Below are 20362 nucleotides of genomic sequence, written 5' to 3'. Positions count from 1 at the left end.
ATTAGTTTAGGTAGATTACCACATGTAGCCGAAACATTTTGGGATGTGGGGAATCCCCTATATATTGAAAGTCCTTGATTTAAAATGTCCCCACCTATATGCCTTTTAAACATAACCACTTTGGGCAGTATAACTTTAATGTCTGTTCCTTAGGGTTGCAGAGGAGCCTTTGGGACCCTCAACAGTTTAACCCCGTTTCTGCCTGCTTTGATGGACCGACACAACGCCCTGTTAAGTTCTGGGTTCTTAAAAGTTGCCATTAACCCTCTGGAGGAATATATTGAGCTTCTAAGAAATTCTTTTTTCTAGGATTTTTTTTTTAATCCTAAAGAATAACACATTTAAAAACAACAACTTTAGAGTTGACTTTTCCATTCTGCATAATGCAAATTAGTCCCTTGTTTTAGGCCACTGAGCAAACAGATTGAAGAGTAAGCACTTTAGAGTCAGCTTGGCCCCAGCATGACCACTTCCTTAACATATCCATTCTGTGCTTCTGTCTTCTTGTCTGCGAGGTGGTAATGACGGGGTCCTTGTGGAGGATACACAGATGGTGGGTGTGAACACTGATCGCGGTGCCCACGGTGTAATGCACACTTGGCAAGCAGAGGCTACTGCTCTTGTTAATTGTTAATGCTGAGGCACCTGAGACCTAGAACGTCTTGTGCCTTTCTTTCCAGGAACCTTTCTGCCTGAGCCAGGACGTGAATTTACAAGAGAAAGGTGGGTGGTGCTGGTGGAGCCCTCTGGGAAGCAGGCTGATCCCCACCGGAGAGTCCACACAGATAGCTGTGCGCTTGACTCTGAAGAGGAATGATAGGGAGTCAGTGGTGGAGCTGGGTTAATGGGAGGCTTGGCAGTGAAGGTGAGTGCATGCAACCTCCTTGGAGGATCAGGGAGAGCAGCGATGTCCCCGTGCTGATGGGGGCTCAAGGAGGTGGCTCTTCTTTGCAGTATCCAGAGAGGAGCCCAGACATGGAGGGCTGCATCGTGGATGGGAAGGAGCCAGAGGACGTCTGTGTGGATGGGCAGCATTGTTTCTCCCCAAAGCCACCAACGAGTGCATCTTCCCCCCTGGGGACATAACTAGGTCATTGGTTTTCTTTTATTTATGAAGTCTTAGTCAATACTTAGTCCTATTGCTTTTTAAGGAGGAGAAAATAAACGTGTTGCTTCAAGATGGAGTTGTTTTCCAAAGCCTTACTCTGAGAATCACTACTCAGAATCACTGGCAGAGCCACTGTCCACTTTCCGACTTGTGTGAAACCCGAGACGTAGCCCCAGCGGAGTGAAGGGTGTTTGAATCTCTCAGGGCACTTAATCTTATTTGCAATCTATAGAACTCTGTTTTGTGGCAGGTATATAAAGTTCTGATGGTCTTGCTGCCTAAAATAAATACAGTCTTCCTCTTACCTTCTTGACGTTTTGTATATTTTCTCTTGTCTGGGAGGTGATGGCTAGTCATTACATTTGTATAGGGCACTTTCCATGGCAGGTGCCGGCTGTGCCCAAAAGATTCTCAGAGCTCGAGGGTGTGCACTGTGGTGGCCACTGCTGCATAGCTTCTGTTCCCGCCATAGTGGTTTGGACTCTGGAGGGAGGAATTGTGTTTACCTTCCAACACCGTTGATTGCTGACTGTTCCTTGCCGGCTAATCTGGTAGCAGGCATGATGCACAGGGTGGTCATCAATTCCTTGTTTTGTCTGTCGCCTGCTCACATGCCCAGAGCTCGATGGGATGGACTTGCTTCCTCACCTTGTTACCTCCACTGCTTACCTTGTTTTTGGAACATAACTCAGCTCTCAGCAGATGTTTCTTGGATGGACTGTTTCTGAAACCTGCCCACTTAGAACATAGTTGTTAGTAATAATTAATTCAGCAAATAGAAATTTTTTGAATCCTCACCTGAGAGTATTTTTCCATTTATCTTCAGATAGGGTGGGGGAGGGGAGAAAGAGAGACATTGACGTGAGAGACACACATCGATTGGTTGCCTCCCGCATGACCCCAACCAGGGCTGGGGACTGAACTGCAATCGAGGTACGTACCCTTGACTGGAATCGAACCTGTGACTCTCTGGTCCACGGGCTGATGCTCTAACCACCAACCAAACCGGCCAGGGCCAGCAAATAGATTTTTGAATCCTTAATCCATGCCAGGCATTTGGCCAGGCAACAGTGCCCAGAAGTTGTTAGAGCTATGCCGGCCTGAAGCTTAGAAGCCAGTGCAGAGAGACATGGGAACAGCTGTAAATATTATAGTTGCTGTAGGTGGGGTGTAGCCAGAAGGAGCCTTGGAGGAAGGAGGCCCTGCAGCTTCCTGGGAGAGTTAGGAAGGCTTCCCAGAGGAGGTGGCCTTGGAAGTGTGCTGTGTGTCTGCTGGTGACACCTGCTCCCAGATTTGTGGGGCGTTGAAGACCAAGTTGGGAGAGTACCTCGGGCACGGCGCAGTGGTCCTGGGTGTTGAGAGGGCCGAGAGCGGCAGTGTGAGGCTGGCGAGGCGGGCAGGGGTGGATTGGGAGGGCCCTGTGCCAGCTCCGGGCATTGAGGCTGATTCTGTCCTTAGAAATCGTGTGATTTGGAGGCAGGCCATGGGCAGCTGGCCTCCTGGCGGCTTCCGGAGTTCGCCCTGCAGCCCGTCTCAGAAGCGGGCACTGTGTGCAGCCCCCTCAGGGCACTGTGGGCAGGCAGGTGCTCGGAGTGCGGCACTTGTGGCACCAGGTGCATGGCTTTGGGGACAGGTGGCCCTGGCCCTTGCAGGTTTTGGTTTAGAGTATGTTGCAAGAGGAAGTACTTTTTTCCCTTTAGGTTTATTTCCCCAAAGGCTGACACCCTGTTTCTGAGGTTTAAGGAACTTAAACTGGACTTGGAACCAGCAGAGGCCTCAAAGGTGGCTCGATACCTCCCTTAAAAGAGGCCCTCTGGCTGCTCCCAGGGCCATGGCCCCCGAGGTGCAGTGGAACACGGAGCAGAGGCCTGCCAGGCAGCTCTGGACTCTGCCAGAGCTTGTTTCACTCTCCCTGGGCTCCTGCTGCTGATTCAGGGAGAAGGGCCCTTGGGTTCACTTAACGCACTTGTGAACGTGTTCCTGCCATTCTGCCATTCTGCTGTCGGCATTTCAGTTCACTTTCACTTTTTTGTTTTGTTTTGTGGTACGTGCCCATAGCGGGAACTGAACCCTGGACTCTCTGGTCCGCAGGCTGACGCTCAACCGCTGAGCCAAACTGGCCAGGGCCACATTCACTTTTTTGCAGGTACTGGAGCTTTTGTTTTTTTTTGTTGTTGTTGTTAATCCTCACCCGAGGATATTTTTCCATTGATTTTTAAGAGAGAGTGGAAGGGAGGGAGGGAAAGAGAGAGAGAAACATCGATGTGAGAAACACATTGGTTGGTTGCCTACTCCCGGACTGGGGCCAGGGGTTGAACCCGCAGCTGAGGTATGTGCCCCTGACTGAGAATTGAGCCCTCGACTCTTTGGTTCCTGGGCCAACACTCTAACTGCTGAGCCAAACCAGCCACGGCAGTACTGGGGCTTTTTAATGTGGCTAAAGTAGAGGAAATTCACGTTTATTGGGCACCTGCTGTGTCGGATGCAGGGCATGGTATATGGGCACTTCACCGAACCTCATTTCATTTATCCTCTGGTCCACCTGGGATTTCTGTGGTATGGCCCAATTTTACTGCTGGGGAGGCGGGAAGTTGAGGCTCAGGTTGAGCATTCCCCACCCCCTCCCGCCCCAGGTCAGCCCAGCTGGTAAGTGGCAGAGCCAGAGTTCAGCCGCCCGTCAGAGCCTCCGCCCTCCTGAGGATTTCCTCTTGGGGTTAGGCTTTTCTGCCAGTTTGATTGTTGGAGTGTTGATGGTGTTTTGATAATTCTAATTACTTTTGACATTGCCAAAGATGAGCTCTTCACTATGTGCTAAAAGGCTCCTTACCATATTTTCCTTTTAATTAAAAAAAAAAAAAAAGGTAGAACTTTCAGGTTTGTGTATGTTTGACACTCCCTGTGTCTTCCTGTTGCGAGTCCCGTTCTTTCACAGCGTGGGCTCAGTTCAGGCATTTTCCAGAGCAGGGTCCCCGAGAGAGTTAGCTGTGGCCTTGCCTGGGCGTGGCTCAGGGCCAGGGATTCCGGGGGAGGTTTCAGCCCAGGAAATTCAGGGCATTGTGAACTGTGAAGCATTTTTAATGTGTTCACCAGTGGTGAGGTGTGCTCAGATCCTTTCGGAGGGTGAAGTGTGGTTTCGCTCTGTATGCTGAAGAACACTTTACTTTATGCGACACATCTTTATAATTTCATTTTTGTATTAAACTCTAATTTTGTCTGTATTTTTGTTTTGGTGTAGCACAGTGTGGTTCTACTTTCCAAGAGAAATTGGTGACCAGTTAGTATAATAACATCATGGGTAGAAATTTCTTCCTTCCTCATTGGGTCATAGTTCAGGTTTTCATATGTAGTTCAGTCTGTTTCTGAATTTTGCATTTTGATTTATTCCTTCATGTTTCTGCTTTTGCTCTAGTGCTGCACCAACTGGTTGCCATTTCTGGGGGGGAAGGAGATTAACCCCTCCTCCCTTTTCTGCTTTTAATGAATTTGCTTTTGCTGTGTTGACATTTGAGAGGAGGGCCAGGCTTCTTGAAGGGGAGCAGGAAGGCTCTTGGCAGAAGCTAAAATAACACCCAAGAGGGAATGGTTATCGTGTTACTGCTGTGCTTCAAAACCTTCTACTACTTGCTGTTTGATGATAGCAGCTATCAACATGGTGTCTTTTGGGGACCAGGGGACTGTTGAATGCTTTTCTCATGGTACTTTATTTAATTCTCCCAAGGCAGTATGGTGGAGCTGGGATAAGAACCCAGGAATGTCTGAGTCCAAAGATCAGATTTAAATGTACCACCAGGTCTCTTTAGTTTTGACATTTTAAAGGACAGTAGAAGGTGACATAACATATGCCAGGGTCCTCAGTCCACTGGGGCTGTGCTGTCCAGGCTGATGTACTTCCCACCTCCTCCTCCCCATCTTTTTTTTTTTTTTTTATCCTCACTCGAGGACATTTTTTCATTTTTTGTACAGATAGAGTGGGAGGGAGGGAGAGAGAGAGAAACATCGATGTGAAAGGGACACATCGAGTGGCTGCCACTTGCACGACCAACCAGGGCCGGGGATAAACTGCAACTGAGGTACATGCCTTTAGCGGGAACCGAACCCGGGTCTTTCCCGACCCGCAGGCCAACGCTCTAATCGCTGAGCCAAACTGGACAGGGCCCTCCTCCCCATCTTAAGCAAGCCCTGGTGTGTATGTGTCACTGACAGCTTTGACTCTTCTCACTCAAGTCTTAATGTAGGTTTGTAGTCTTTATTTATCCTGTATTGCTTATTCATCTTCACTGAGCCAGCCTTCTGACCTGGGTTTTTATTAACACAAAAATAAGCCATTCACCCATTAGGTATGGCCTGCTTGGGGGTTAGTCTCATAGATCCCAGCCCTGCTGCTAAGTAAACAGTGTGACCTTAGACTTGTTTCTTAACCTCTCTGAGCCTCAGTTTCTTCTGTGGTAAAGGGAATAAATAATATGCCCTACTTTGTAGGCCTGGGTGAGGTGACGGGAACATTTGTGGAGGGCCCCTGCTAACGTGGATATGGTTGGGGTAATCTCACTGTGGCATGTACAATTTATCTTGTTTTCTGTCTTGAAAGCAAATTTATTTTTATGCTGTCTTAGAACAAGTAGAACCTTGACTTATCTATGGGTTATGAATCCACATACTTTCACCAGAGGTAGCCTGTTTATTATTAAACACACACACACAAAATAAAACCCCGACTCTGCCTGGCACAGTCCTCATGCTGCTGCCAGTGCTCTCCTGGGGCTGGAGGTGTCACTGGTGGGTGGCGATGAGGATGGCGGAGATAATTATTTTATATGTTTTTACCTTACATATATCCTTTGCTTGAGTTATCTTCCTGTTATTTAATATCACAATAATTTATGTTAGAACTATCTTCTGGTTCCTGAGTTACAACATGGGTATGTAGGATATTTTTCAAGGATTCCTTCTTTAAAAGCAGTGTTATAACATTTGAACTGTAGCCCTGTCCAGTTTGGCTGAGCGGTTAGAGCATTGGCCCATGGATTGAACAGTTGCGGGTTTGATGCTGATTTAGGGCACGTACCTGGGTTGCAGGTTTGATCCCCAGCCCTGGTCGGGGTTGTGGGGGAGGTTGCCAAACAATGTTTCCCTCTCTCTTTCCCTTCCTCCCTCCCTTCTGCTCTATCTAAAAACATCAGTGGAAAAATTGCCTTGAATGAGAATTAACAACAACAGAAAAAGAAGTTTCGAGCTGTGCATCAGAGGAGCGCTGTCTTTTACATCCACTGCCTTAATTTCCATTTTGATGTTTCTCCTAGTTTCTCCTTGGACCAAGATGACTGATGGAAACCTTTCCAGCTCGACAAATGGCGTAGCCTTCATGGGCGTTCTGGACGGTCGACCAGGAAACCACATTCAGAACCTGCAACACTTGAATCTCAAGGCACCCAGATCCCTCTCATTGCCTGAGTATGGGCCCAAGCTGAAACTCGGGGCTTCAGATCAGCACAGCCTGCAGTCGGTGGACTCAGGCATTCCTACCCTAGAGATCGGCAACCCAGAGCCTGTCCCCTGCAGCGTGGTCCATGTGAAGAGGAAACAGTCTGAATCGGAGATAGTCCCTGAGCGGGCCTGCCAGAGCGCATGCCCGCTGCCGTCCTACGCACCACCGGCTCCTACCAGTGCTGAGCGGGAGCAGAGTGTGCGGAAGTCCTCCACGTTCCCCAGGACGGGCTATGACTCGGTGCAGCTCCACAGCCCCACCGCCAAAGCCCTGAACCGCAGTGACGATGTCTCTGTCTGCAGCGTGTCCAGTCTCGGCACAGAGTTGTCAGCCACACTGTCCATCAGTAATGAGGACATTTTGGACCTCGTGGTCACGAGCAGCTCCAGTGCCATTGTGACCCTGGAGAATGACGATGACCCACAGTTTACTGATGTCACCTTGAGCTCCATCAAGGAAACCCATGACCTACAGCAGCAGGATTGTGTTGATGAAACTGCAGAGGGAAGTAAATTGAAAAAACTGGGACCGTTTAGTAACTTCTTTACAAGGTAATGCCATCTTTGTTTCTCTAGAGGTTCTAGGTTATTGAATTCAGATCATTTGAATTGTTCTTGTCTAAAACGTGTTGCGTGTTTTCGCCCTGTGTCATACAGGTAATCATGCCTTTCCCCAGTAGCCCAAGATCCTGTGGGGTATTGAATAGGGCTGTTCTGTTGGTGATTCTACTCTTTGATTCCACAACACTAGTTGTCGCTTCTGTGTCCCTTGATCTCGCACAGTCTGTTGTCACCTTCCGGCTTCTGTAGTCCATGTTACTAAATCAGCAGCCTTACTTTATTAACCTTATTCGCTGAGGGGCTCTTCATGCTAATACCTTGAGTCTTTTGGGCCAACCAGAGGGTGCTGATGAGGTCGATGTCAGAGTTAGTGACCCACATTTCTAATTTCAGACCCCATTTGCCCAGGGCTGACATTTCTGGGTGCCCCGGCCGTGTCCCCTGTGTTTTTGCGTGACTGTGCTCCTGTGTTCATGTTCGGGCCCAGGCCCCACTACCGAGGTGTGTGCTGTCACTGCCCTGCAGCCACACGCCTTCTCACCTGTGTTGGGACCAGGCCATGCACCCCACTGGCTGCTGGGGCTGCTGTGTCTCACCGCAAGCCCTGTGGGGACATCTGTGGCATCAGCCTTTTATCTGTGCTTTCATGTTTCCTTCCAACACGCGTTTGTGCCCTTGGCTCTGCTCTGGGCAGGTAATATGGGAGTAATACGGTGGTAGAAATGGTCAGAGGTGATAGCTGTGGGTGGGCTTACAGACTGGGGCTTGTGTGGAAGTAGGCACAACAGTCAGTCCCACAAGCAGGTGGGAACCCCCAAACTGGGGAGTGCTATGAGGAGGCACGGGCTGTGGAGAGGGTGTGCAGAGAATGCCAGGCGGCTGCCCCCCAGCTGCTCTTCAGGCCCGGGGCTTGGCAGATGGGAGCATTCCTGCGGTTGACTCTGGCTGCCCCATGTGTGTGTCTCTAGCAAAACCCATGCTGGACACTGCAGTGCCAAGTGTCCCTTCAAGATGGTGTGACATGCTGGGCAGAGTCAGCCAGTGGTGGCTGTGACTGTGGGCACACATGCTAACCCACCACTGCCTCAGTTGCTTCATCAGCTGAATGTGGGGATCATCGCAGATGAGTCCAAGACCTGTCCTGAGGGAGCTCTGACGAGGGCTGTTTGTGGGCACCTTTTTCTGATGTGCCGACAGACAGGTATGGAGCTACCAGAATGATCTCAGAATGCAGTCACTCAACGCTTGCCCTTATTGGGAGGAGACTGTGTATCGCCCTCCCTGCTGAAGCCATAGCCCTAAAATTGTGTTGTCAGTTCAGATTTGTGTGGCTGAACTGACTCCTTTGCTCAGGTCAGTGTTTTCAGTTTATGAACACCACCTGGGTGCCTGTCAGTGTGTCTCCTCAGGATTCAGCCCAGAACTTCACAATCAGAATTTCAGGGAAGGGCCTGGGGGACAGGTTTTCACAATCCCGTGGGGTTCTTGGCAGATTTGGCTCAAAATGAGGGTGACTGGGAAGCAGCATAGAGGAAAGAGCTTAGTTTTGGAATTCAAGAGACCTGTACCCATGTCCTAGCTGTGTGACCTTGAGCAAGTTACTTCACCTCTCTGAATTAGTTTTCTCATCTCTAAAATAGCATTAGTAAGTGCCTAGCACGTGGTGCTGTTGTGTTCACCTATGATGTGCTCTTACCTTCTTTGTCCTCATCTCCTTGTGTTTTCTGTCTTGGCTTCCTGATCTGCAAAATGGGGGTGATGAGAACTACTTCGTGTAGTCATGGGGAAGAAGTGATTCACGTGTGAAATTGCGTTCGGACCCAGACAGGGCAGGCCTTGAAGATTCAGGTGCTTGTTGTGACTCCTGATTGCTGCTTGCTTCCTCTGCTGTCTTGTCTCTATTTCGGAGCCTCTTCTGTGAAAGGAAACACTATCAGTTACTGCCGATCTTTTCTAAAGTTACTGGTTCTTCTTTTTATTTGTTAATCCTCACCCGAGGATATTTTTCCATTAGTTTTTAAATTAGAGTGGAAGGGAGGGAGGGAGAAAGAGAGAGAAACATTGATGTGAGAGACACATCGATTAGTTGCCTCCTACATGACCCTGACTGGGGCTGGGGATTGAACCTGAAACCCAGGCATACGCCCTTGACTGGGAATCAAACCCACGACCCTTTGGTCTGTGAGCAGATGTTCTAACCATGAGCCAAAGTGGCAGGGCAAGCTACGGGTTCTTGAAAATCCTTTTCAGCTTTGTGCCCCAGGAATTAGATGTCTCCTCTTTGTTTTATTCCTTGGTTCTTATCTCCTTACCCTTGTGTTGATGGCAGTGACATTATTGTGAGCCATTATTAAGTACCTTTGGGAAGCCAGTGGAATATTAGTGACCAATGACTCGAATATGATATTATGGTCCAAGTCTAGTAAGTTTCATTGTCCTAGAATCTTACAATGTCAGAGAAGAGTTTTGGTCCAGGACTCCCTGGAAGGGAAATAGCTCTGTGCCTAACTGTTTGGAACCCACTAAACATTATGCAGGCGAGTGAGCTTACAGGGAAGGTACAGAGAGAGCCTGGCACACAGGAAGTACTCAGGGGCCGCGGACTGTGTGAGTTTCTGTCAAGGTCAGGTCCTTTGGGGTTCCCAGTCCAGGCTTCGGAGTCATCCTGTTTCTTCACTTGATCCCCTGAGTCCAAGCAACGCCCTTTACCCTAGTGCCTCTCTGTTCTCCTTATTCTCACTGAGTCAAGTTCTAGGTTGTAGAAGGAAGCGTAGGCAATGTTGTGGGAGGCTAGTCTAGGACAAAGGGGCTCAGAGGGAGGAAGGGGTAGAGATGGTCATGGAACTTGTGACCTGAAGGAGCAACCCTGTTGGTGACCCTGACTACTTGATGAGGGTGGTCTGGAGGAGAGGGAACAGACAAATAGCCGGAGGCTGGCTTGGACCTGACCACTGCCACGTGGAAGCTGCAGGCCCAGCTCTTGTTTTTTTCTTCAGTTCTTTCTTCATCCAGGCTGTGATAAGCATCTCTGTGGCAGATTCCACGCTGAGCTTAGAGATAGCCCCTGCTCTTAAGGAGCTTAGTGCTGGTGGGGAAGACAGACCGGACACTGTGGGGTGGGGTGTAGGTACAGAAGTCCGGAGAGCTGGTTCAGGAGTCAGGCTGACTGGGTTCAGTGTGAGCTCTCCTCCTACTTAATAGCTGTGTGATCTTGGGCAAGTTACTTCACCTCTCTGAGCCTTAAATGGGGCATAAAACTACTGCGCAAGATTAGAGATCAGATAGGTAAAGCATCTAGCACACTTCTTGACAATACCTAAATAGTATCTACTTATGATTCTAATATGAGTAGTTATCATTTCTAAAAAACACGTTTTCTAAAGCTTTTTCTAGTTCTTATCCTGACATTGTGCTTACTTCAGTCATTTCATTATTGAAAAAGTTGCATCAGGGTTTCTCCATTTTGGCATTGTTGACATTTCAGGATGGATGAATTTTTGTGGGAGAGGCTGTCCTGTGCACTGAAGGCTGTTCAGCAGCACCCCTGGCCTCTACCCACTAGATGCCAGTAGTATCCTCAGTTTTGACAATGAAAGTGTCGTTAGACATTGCTAAATGTCCCAGGAGCATGGCAGTCTTTTGAGAACCACTGAGCTAGCAGGTTGTAGATGTTGGTATTTATTTGCTTCCTTGAAGGAAATTTACGGCTGTGATGTAATTTGAGCAGGATCTTCATCCTGTATAGAGGACTGTGTCAAGGGATCCTGTGAGCCCAGTGTAGTTTAACAGTATTTATTCAGAAGCCCGGATAGCAGTTATGAGAGGAATTCAGTAGCTCGCTGTATTCCACAGGAGGCAGGGTTGTTTCTGAGAAGCCAGGATTTAGGGCTCCTAATCTGCACTGGTCTGGAGAGTAGTAATTAGCTCTGACCACTCACATCTTCTTTTGTATAACCCTTTATTAAGCTCTCAGAGAAGATGCTCCAAGTATCCTTGCTAAAGAGAGATGCTAGGATTGCATCTGAAGGATGCAAAGGAGATTGCCAAGTGGAGACACGGGAGAGGGAACAGCTTGCAGAAGGCTGGGGGTGTGGTGCACCTGGTTGTGTTTAAAGACCTGTAATGATACGTTTCTCTGGTCTGCTTCCTGGCCCGGCTGAGAGCCCCTTGGGGGCACAGTCTGCGTCTGGTTCACCCTGGCATTGAGTTGTAATTCAAAGACAGAGATGAGGAGTGTGGTGGTTGAGAGCTGGGCTGCTCAGACCCGAATTTGAACTCCAGTTCAGCCATTTTTACCTGTGTGACCTCAAGAAACTCACTTAACCCCTGTGATCCCCAGGGATACAGGGTGACACGGGTTAATTGTACCTCTTGTAAAGAGTTGGTGTGAAGGTTAAACGAGATAATATAGGTAAAGCTTTGGGCAGAGCACAGACCCAGGTTGGGTTCCTGGCCCTGCTTTTCTGCCTTTGTTGGTTGACGTTTTACCAAAGAGTTCACATTTTTTTTAATCTTTACCTGAGAACATTTTTCCATTTTTTGTTCAGATAGAGTGGGAGGAGAGAGAGAGAAACATCAATGTGAAAGGGACACATCGAGTGGCTGCCACCCACATGACCCAACCAGGGCCAGGGACAAACTGCAACCGAGGTACATGCCCTTAGTGGGAACCGAACCTGGGTCTCTCTGGACCGCAGGCCAACGCTCTAACTGCTGAGCCAAACTGGCCAGGGCAAGAGTTCACATTTTTTTAAAGGTCCTGCTGTATGAAAAAGTTTGAAATCACTGGCTTAAGAAAGATAAATCTTTAAATGGGCACGTGGACTTGTTATGAAAGCGCTCAACCAGAATTTAGTTTTCTGGGCTTTGGGGATGTGATTATTTGGAAGCTGACATGAGCAGTGCCAAGGAAGAAATGTGCTCTCTGCTTTCTTTTGAGGGAGGTGAGTTAGCTTGCGGCAGGGTGGATGCCCTTCAGGGACATGCGGCAACCAGAGCCCTCAGCATAGGAAGGGCAGCGGCTAGTGCTTGCCAGGCACCGCTCGGACTTTTATGTGGCTGCCCTGTCTCAGCGCTGTGAGGGAGCTGGTGTGCAGCTCCTGTGGGCTGGCGTGTTCACCCCCAGACCGCTTTCCTCCGCGGCACCTCCCGCACTGTGCATGCCGGAGACTCAGAAAGGTGCGTCTCCCAAATCTCTTCCAGCTGGGGTCTGGACATGAATTGGGTGCCACCAGATTCTCCTGTGTATGAGAGATTTGAGGCAGGAGTTTGGTGAAGACCGTTTTTCTTCCCCTTCGGGATGTGTTCTGCTCTCTAGTGACGTCATGGAGACGCGAGGCTCTCCTGCGGCATTTCCCGAGTTCAGTTCCTGGGCGTTCAGAGGCAGCGGGCGGACAAGGTGCTGCGTTCTGCACTGTGGTGTCGGGAGGCAGCTGGGGGCTTCCTGACTTGATGCGCTCTTGAGCTCCTTCGTTCCAGGGGCAGCGCACACGGGGCAGCTCACTGGTGCGCCAGCTCTCCCTCATTCCAGGGGGCCGTTCCTGGGGGCCAGGCCAGAGCTGACGACCTCAGCCCTTACCGCAGTTTTGAAATCATCTAATTCCTTGAGTTAAATCCCTTCCTGCTTACAATCCCTGGAGTGGTTTCTGTGTCCTGCACTGAAGGCTGATGGGTTCAGTAAGCACTACAAATAATTCTCACGTAGGTGAGGAAACTGAGGCAAGGGGTGGTGAAGTAGCTTGCAAGGGATACAAAACTGACACAGGGTTAGGGTCTTTGAGCTTGTTTCTTATCTGGAAAATAGAAATAAGTTCATGCTTCAAAGTGCTGTTGGGATTAAAAAGGGAGAACGTGTACATGGATGTGAGCAAGGCAGGTATGTCAGTATCTTTTCTATTTTTATTTTTTGCCTGACTGACTGTAGTTTTCTGCCACTTGGACCATTTTAGAATTAGTACCCATGAATTGAGGTATAACACTGTAACTATGACCTTTCTACAAAGTCTGCTTGCTAATATTCCTGGTGACTTTGACCTGGCATTAGGGATATTGCTGAAGATCTGAGCTGCTGGGTTGTGTGTGTGCACATGCACCTGGAAAGGAGCGCTGGTTGCTGTTCTTAAATGGGTGGTCAGGGAGGGCTTCCCTGCGCAAGTGACAGTGTTTTTTCTTTTATCCTCACCCGAGGACATTTTTCCAATTTTTGTTCAGATAGAGTGGGAGGGAGAGAGAGGAAGAGAAAGAGAGAGAAACATCAACGTGAAAGGGACACATTGAGTGGCTGCCACCCGCACGACCCAGCCAGGGCCGGGACATAGTGCACTAGGTATGTGTCCTTAGCGGGAACCGAATCTGGGTCTCTCTGGACCACAGGCCAGTACTCTAACCGCTGAGCCAAACTGGCCAGGGCAGCAAGTGACGTTTGAGCAGAGATATGAATGAGATGAGGGAGAAGAGCGTCCTGGTTGAAGGACACGGCAGGTACAGAGGTTGTGGAACTGGCGGGGACTTGTGTTGTTTTCACTTATCTGTCTTATGGCCTCCACCCACCTGTACCCTGGCCCCACTGCGGGTCACGCATGCTTCGGCAGTCACCCTGTTTGGTTGTCTCGGGTCTCAGGTTGGGGCACAGTTGGTGCTTATGCTAGAGTCTTGACATGTGCTCTCCAGTGCATCAGCCCTGGCCACATGTAGCTATTTGAATTCCATTAAAATGGAAAATTTGGTTTTTCAGTCACGCTAGCCACATTCCAGTGCCCAATAGCCACATGTGGCCAGTGGCTGCCTTGGTGCACGGCACAGATTTGTACTTTTCCATCACTGTGGGAAGTTCTGTTGCTCAGTGCTCATCTACATAGTCTAGGTGGCAGTCTGTGACTTTATGTTTAACCTTGGTTCTCGTTGGTGTAATAAAGCTGCACATGGTGGTTGAGAAGCAGACAGATAGCATGAGGTGTGTGAGGCCAAGGGAAGCCTGTGGAAGGAACCATCCACGGGGCCAGGGGGAGGGGTCGGAAATGGAGGCAGGGTGGCCTCTAGTCAGCCAGGCATGGTGGACAGGCCTGACCCTCTTTCTCCTCTGGGGCTGGGGCAGTGGCTGCCTTGCAGGGTGTTAAGATTGTCACTTGAAGTCCTGTTTGACACTGCCTGTGAACTCTAGTGCGTGTCTAAACATACGGGGATGTTTAATACAGAGGAGGTGGAGGGGTTTGCACCTCCCAGAAGTGTGTTCTGGAGGTGTCGTGCCTCCAGTGTGGGGACAGGGGACTTGGTGGCATTTGAAGAGTGCACTTGAAAGGCCGATATGTGACTGACTGTTTTGCCCTCCTGGCTGGGTGGCTGGGCAAATTGCTTTATTTTCCTGAACCTTGGTTTCCTCATTTCTGCAATGGCGATAACGGAGCATTGCATGTAAAGTGCTTGGCGCAGGTCGGTGCTGCGCTCACTAGAATTGTTAGGGCTAGCGTCCCAGCTTGGCACTGGAAGGGCGAGTGAGTGAAGGAAGGAGGAGGAGGAAATGCTGACTCGCTCGAGAGAGGAGCAGCACAAAAGGGCAAACAGAAAAAAAGGATTTAATCAGTGCTGAGGGTGAGCACTGTAGGTTTCTTAGCATTACTTACTAACGATTGAGTCAAAGCAGGCCCTGCTTGGTGTTTCTGGGATCCAGCCAGTTCCCTAGTAGGTGTTGAACTTAAGGGAACAGGAATAGTTCTGTATCCCAGCTGGGCTTGATGATCTTTTTCCTTCCCTTGGGTGGGTTAGGAAACTTCTCTCATCTGAGGAAAGAAAGCTTTTAAGTTCAGCCGGGTGCTGACATTGACATTCCCGCTCACCTCAGGGGGGGAGGCAGGGACTCCCTGTGGAGTCAGAAGTGGCGGGAACTGACCCAAGGAAGGACTGCATGTCTGTGTATGTCCTGCTCACCAGCTAGACCCTGCTCCTGATGCCCCTCACAGGCTTCACTGATTGCTCTGCCGCGTCTCTGCCCTGGCCTCTGGGAGGTGTCCATGTCCTTAGAAATGTCACAACTGCAGAGGTCATTTTAGGGAGTGGGGAAAAGGAGAATGTATGTGTTCTTTGTAGGATTCATTTGGCTTCTTGAGTTTAAAACACCCCCAGTGTGCTGGCTCTGTCGGGAAATCACACACTGACTCTACAGGAACTCCCAGATTTCTGTGCTCAGGTGCCTTGCCAGCCCGCCTTGGTTCTGCCCTTGGTGAGGTATGGCAGCCTGGGAGGGCTGGTTCAGGCGCTCTGTGGGTGCATGGGAGTTGGTGGGGTCTTGAGAAACCCACAGGCAAACCCATTCCTGCAACACAGCTGCTTTCTACTAGTAAATTAACTTCCCTTTGCTCATGTGGGCATAAAATCTATTCTACTGAAAAAATGTTAGTGGAATAACACAATTAAACCATCTTACCCTGTTTTCTACCTTGAATAGTCCTGCTCTAGAATGTTCACGTATTTTGTTTGTAGAACACTGAATCTCTGATGTAGTTAACATTAAATTCTTTATGCTGCTTGTGTTTTTCATGTGCACATACATCTGACTCGATTGCCACATCAGCTAGTTCCTGTTGATGTTAAGTGAGCTGGGTTTGTAACTGAGAGTTGTTTCAGTTCCAGTTTTGCTGATTCTTTGTTGTGAGTAGTTGTGGTTTATGTTAGGATTCCTGTAAAGCTCTGTATATGGAGAGTGATGAGTCATCCAGATTTGCCTAATAGCCGTTTTGGGCCCAGAACAGTCCAGTTTTCCTGTTAATTCTTACCCGTTGCTTCCAGCCAGCAGTTTTTCTTTTTCTTTTCTTTTTTTTAAATCCTCATCCGAGGACATTTTTCCATTTTTTGCACAGACAGAGTGGGAGGGAGAGAGAGGAAGAGAGAGAGAGGGCAACATCGATGTGAAAGGGACACATCGAGTGGCTGCCACCCACACGACCAACCAGGGCCGGGGACAAACTGCAACCGAGGTATATGCCCTTCGCGGGAACCGAACCCGGGTCTCTCCGGACCACAGGCGGACGCTCTAACCGCTGAGCCAAACCGGCCAGGGCTAGCCAGCAGTTTTTCAATTCCAGGCTCTATGTGCAGGGTGTTACAGGGAATAGTAAATGTTTGCAGGAGTTTGAAAAATCAGAATTGAAGCCCCAGTAGCCTTTAGGTTTCAGATTTGGGTGTTAAACACATTTCCTACCAGGAGAGGAGATTCAGGGAAAGAGGTTGAGAGGGTTTGGGCTCAGTCCCCCAATCCATGTCCTGCAGAGGTGGGAGGGAGCCCTGAAGGAGGAAGAAGAAAACGGCAAGCGGCCAGTTAGATGGGGAAAAACACTTCCTGGATCAGCTCTAGCCTTAGCACCTGACTGCTCATTTACGTTTTTTGTTTACCCTGGAATGAGCACATTTCATTCCTTTAAAAATTCCTTTGAGAGCAGTTATTTTTAAAGCAGAAGAAATTGAGTGGTGGTCATAGTTTGTGGGGAAAACACAAATATACATTTACTTAGGTGAATGCTACCTGCCATAACAAACTTGAAAAGGATGAACGGCTCAGACACATGGACGTTTATTTCCAGCTTGTGCTTTCCCAGATTCTTCCTGTCTGCTGGCTCTGACGGTTCTGACATGGGGTCTCCGGGCTCCTCTGTGTCAGTCCACAAAGGGGAAAGTGCCCGAAGGTGCCCGGTGTGCACCTGCAGCTCACTGGCTGGAACTGAGTTATGTGGCCGCACCTATCTGGAAGGGAGGCTGGGAAACAGGACCAGTGCCTGGACAGTGAGGGAGTGGGTTTTGGAGAATAGCTGGGAGCATTGGCCATTTTGGGTGTCATTTTTCTCCATCCCCTTCCCTTCTCAATTTCCTCATGAGAATTAAATGCCCGGGGTTGATGAGTTGAATGCTTTGTCATTCTGTTGCCCAAGTGGTAGTTCTCACCACCTGCAGGATAATCTCCAAACTGCTTGGTGTGGTGTAAGGAGCGTTCTGGACCCAGCCCCTCCCACCTCTCAGGACGCCAGCTCCCATTCTGTGCTGCAGCCACAGAAACTGGGCTCGTTACTTAGAGTCCTCTGAACCACCTGTCTCATCTCAGCACCTTTGCCCATCTGCTCCCTGCCTGGCAAGCTGCTGTGTCCTTCAGGATTTAGTGGAGTGCTGCCTCCTCTAGGAAGCCTTCTCTGATCGCCCCACCCCTTCCAGAGTCCTTGTTTGGATCCTGAAGTTCCTGGACTTCTTTTCAGGCAGAACTGACACCCTCCTCACCCCTGCGGACCATGAGCTTCTTGAGGCAGGGGCCACATCTTACTCATTATTTGTTTTCCTGGCCAATGCAGACACTTAGTAGATGTTCAGTAAAAATCTTAAATGAATGAGAAGTAGACTGTAAGTCTAAAAAGCAATAAAGAGATCTAATACACGTAACTGTTATAATCTAAATGTTTTTCTTTTTGACTATCTTGTTCTAGATACTGGGAGAAGACGCTCCCAACACTCTGGTTTCCTTTACTGGGTTTTAGGTTGATTGCACCTGTGGCATTCATATCTGTGATGTACACAAAGCTGACATGTTCTTCTGAGACTTTATTTTTTATTTCTCACCTGAGGATATTTTTCTACTTATTATCAGATAGAGAGGGAAGGGGAGAGAGAGAGACAGAGAGAAACATCAACATGAGAGACACACATCAACTGGTTGCCTCCCGCACAACTCCAACCAGGGCTGGGGACTAACCCCAACCGAGGTATGTGCCCTTGACTGGAATCGAACCTGTGACTCTCTGTTCCACAGGCTGATGCTGTAACTGCTGAGCCAAACTGGCCAGGGCTTCTGAGACCTTTTTTAAAAAAAACGATGAACCTTTTTTTTTTCACGTTTTCTTAAAGGTTCTCTTTGTTTAAATATTTACAGGAAAATTTTGGCTTTTTAGGTTCATCATTCTATTTTTGCCCTTTCCACTTTTATACCTACTTCTGATTTTTCCTTACAGACATTTTTGTTGTTGTTGTTAATTCTCAACTGAGGATATTTTTCCATTGATTTTTAGAGAGCGAGAAAGAAACATCGATGTGAGAGAAATACGTCAGTTGGCTGCCTTCCACAGGACCCCAACCAGGGCCAGGGATCAAATCTGCAACCCAGCTATGTGCCCTTGACCGGGAATCAAACCCGAGACCCTTTTATGCACTGGTGGATGCTCTAATCACTGAGCCACACTGGCCAGGGGCAAACTTTCTATGAATTTTAAACATAAATATGCATAATGTAGCTACAGTTTGGTATCCTGCTTTTTTACTTATAGAAAACATTCCTCCACATAATTAAAAACTTATACTTATTAATCATTTACTTGTCTAACAATAAGGAAGTGGTCTTCACCATGTTTTTCGATGGTAAGTGACCTGTGTGCATGTCACTGGGTGCGTGGTGCACATTTCAGAGGGCTGCCTGCTTCCTGACTGCAGTCCCAACCCCTCGTCAGCTCTGACATGCTCTCTCCTGAGATGGTGACAGTGAGCCCTAGGAGCCCTTTGTCCCTGGTGCAAGTTTACTGGTACTGAAAATCCAGTCTCTGTTTTATGAATGAGGACACTCCCAACGAGGGCTGATGGGCTATTGGAATTATCCCAGCTCTGGTCCCAGGTTACTGTAAATTGAAGTCTGGCCAGACTCGCCTTCCTAGGTCCTGCGGTCCACAGAATGCAGTGATACATTTGGTTTTCTTCTCGCCCTCTCCCAGGCCCTTGCAACGGCTCATAGTACTGACTTACACTTTTCTGCCTTTGCCTGGGATGCTCCCTTCTCCTCTGCCCTGTGTGTCTGCCTGATTTCTGCACATCTTGAAGGCCCAGCGCAGCTGACACCTCTTCTGTAAAGCCTTCCTGGCATCCCCAGGGCACAGGCGACCCCCTCCAAGCATGCTGCTCTGTTCTTGCTCTCCTGCAGCCTCACTTGAGACTAGTGTGGTGATTCTAGCTTGCAGCCAAGATTGAGAACATCAGTGGAAAGTATGGACTTAAGTCCAAATCCAAGCTCTTCAGTTGACTGTGTGACCTTGGGCAAAGTTATATTTCTGAATTTCCTCATCTTTTCTTTTACATATATATATATATAGTTTTTTCTTCTTTATTGATTTTAGAGAGAGAGAGGAAGGGAGAGGGAAATGGAAACATTGATGAGAGAGAACATCTATTGGCTGCCTCCTGCATGCCCCCCACTGGGGATTTGGCCCGCAACCTGGGGATGTGCCCTGACTAGGAATCGAACTGGTGACCTCTTGGTGCATGGGTCGATGCTCAACCACTGAGCTACATCGGCCGGGCTGAATTTTCTGATCTTCAAGATGAGGAAAATCATACACAAATAACTTGAGGATGGGGATCTGTGTTTCTGGTCGTCAACAATTGTATTCCCTGTACTTGGCACAGTGCTTACCTAGGATAGAGTCCTAGGTAACAGCGTTAGGACTAAATGAAATGAGATGCGTGGCCCTGTGCAGTGAATAAACCACCCTTAATGTTACTAATGAGCACACGTGACAGTCACTAATCTGGCAAGTGGTGTGGTACCTCTATTGCAGAGGAGAAAGTCGGGAGGTTCGTTGCTTACCCAGAGTCAGGCAGCTTGTTCTGAAGCTGGGACTTGAGCCCAGACCTGCCCGACGCTGAGTCCGCTGTGTAGGCTTTGCACTGCAGCCAGGTCTCATTCCTTCAGGTCTAGAATTGGCACCAGTCATTCATCCCTCCTCTCCGTGGTGGTCATGAGCCCCAGACCGCTCATGATGTGTGATGCTTACAGACTGAACCAGAGACTCCTCACTCCCTCTTCGTGTCCAGCTGGAGATCGAGAATACACTTGTGTGTTTTCCTCAGTAAAGTGACGTTCTGCACTGAGGTACATAGGTGCTTTCACCCTTCTTTCTTCCTCCTCGTGAGGGCCTGGGCTGGTGGAGAGAATGCGTCCCTGCTGGACCTTTCCTTCCTGTATTTGAATGTTGGAGAGCGCTGAAGGAGACTTCAAGGAGGCTGTGACACAGAACACCGGTCCTGTTTGGGGCCTGGCTTATCAGTGGAGACCTGCAGGCCTGAGTGTGTTGCAGGGTTAGTTAATGAGTGACCTGTTAGTGTCGTGCTCCCCAGCAGGTTTCCTGCTCGGCCTTGGGGATACAAAGACCAAGCAGGACGCCCCGCCCCCCCACGCAGTGGGAGATATGGAAA

The 20362-nt window shown here is 48.9% G+C and overlaps 1 protein-coding gene across 2 annotated transcripts in view; it reads left to right on the top strand.

Annotated features, from left to right (window-relative positions):
- The window catches only part of TBC1D14 (TBC1 domain family member 14), a 91846-nt gene that overhangs the window by 3170 nt on the left and 68314 nt on the right, over positions 1-20362 (top strand). The window contains exon 2 of one of the 2 annotated variants that reach the window (XM_036255036.1): positions 6409-7144. In XM_036255036.1, coding sequence (XP_036110929.1) covers positions 6426-7144 — 719 coding nt within the window. In that variant the 5' untranslated portion in view covers positions 6409-6425. Of the gene's footprint in view, positions 1-6408; positions 7145-20362 lie in introns of those variants that run through there. The other variant, XM_036255069.1, reaches the window with a different exon arrangement.

Source organism: Molossus molossus, unplaced genomic scaffold, assembly GCF_014108415.1.
Source record: "Molossus molossus isolate mMolMol1 unplaced genomic scaffold, mMolMol1.p scaffold_m16_p_1, whole genome shotgun sequence".
In the NCBI taxonomy this organism is placed as follows: Eukaryota; Metazoa; Chordata; class Mammalia; order Chiroptera; family Molossidae; genus Molossus; species Molossus molossus.
This window is presented reverse-complemented; position numbering and strand designations above follow the sequence as displayed.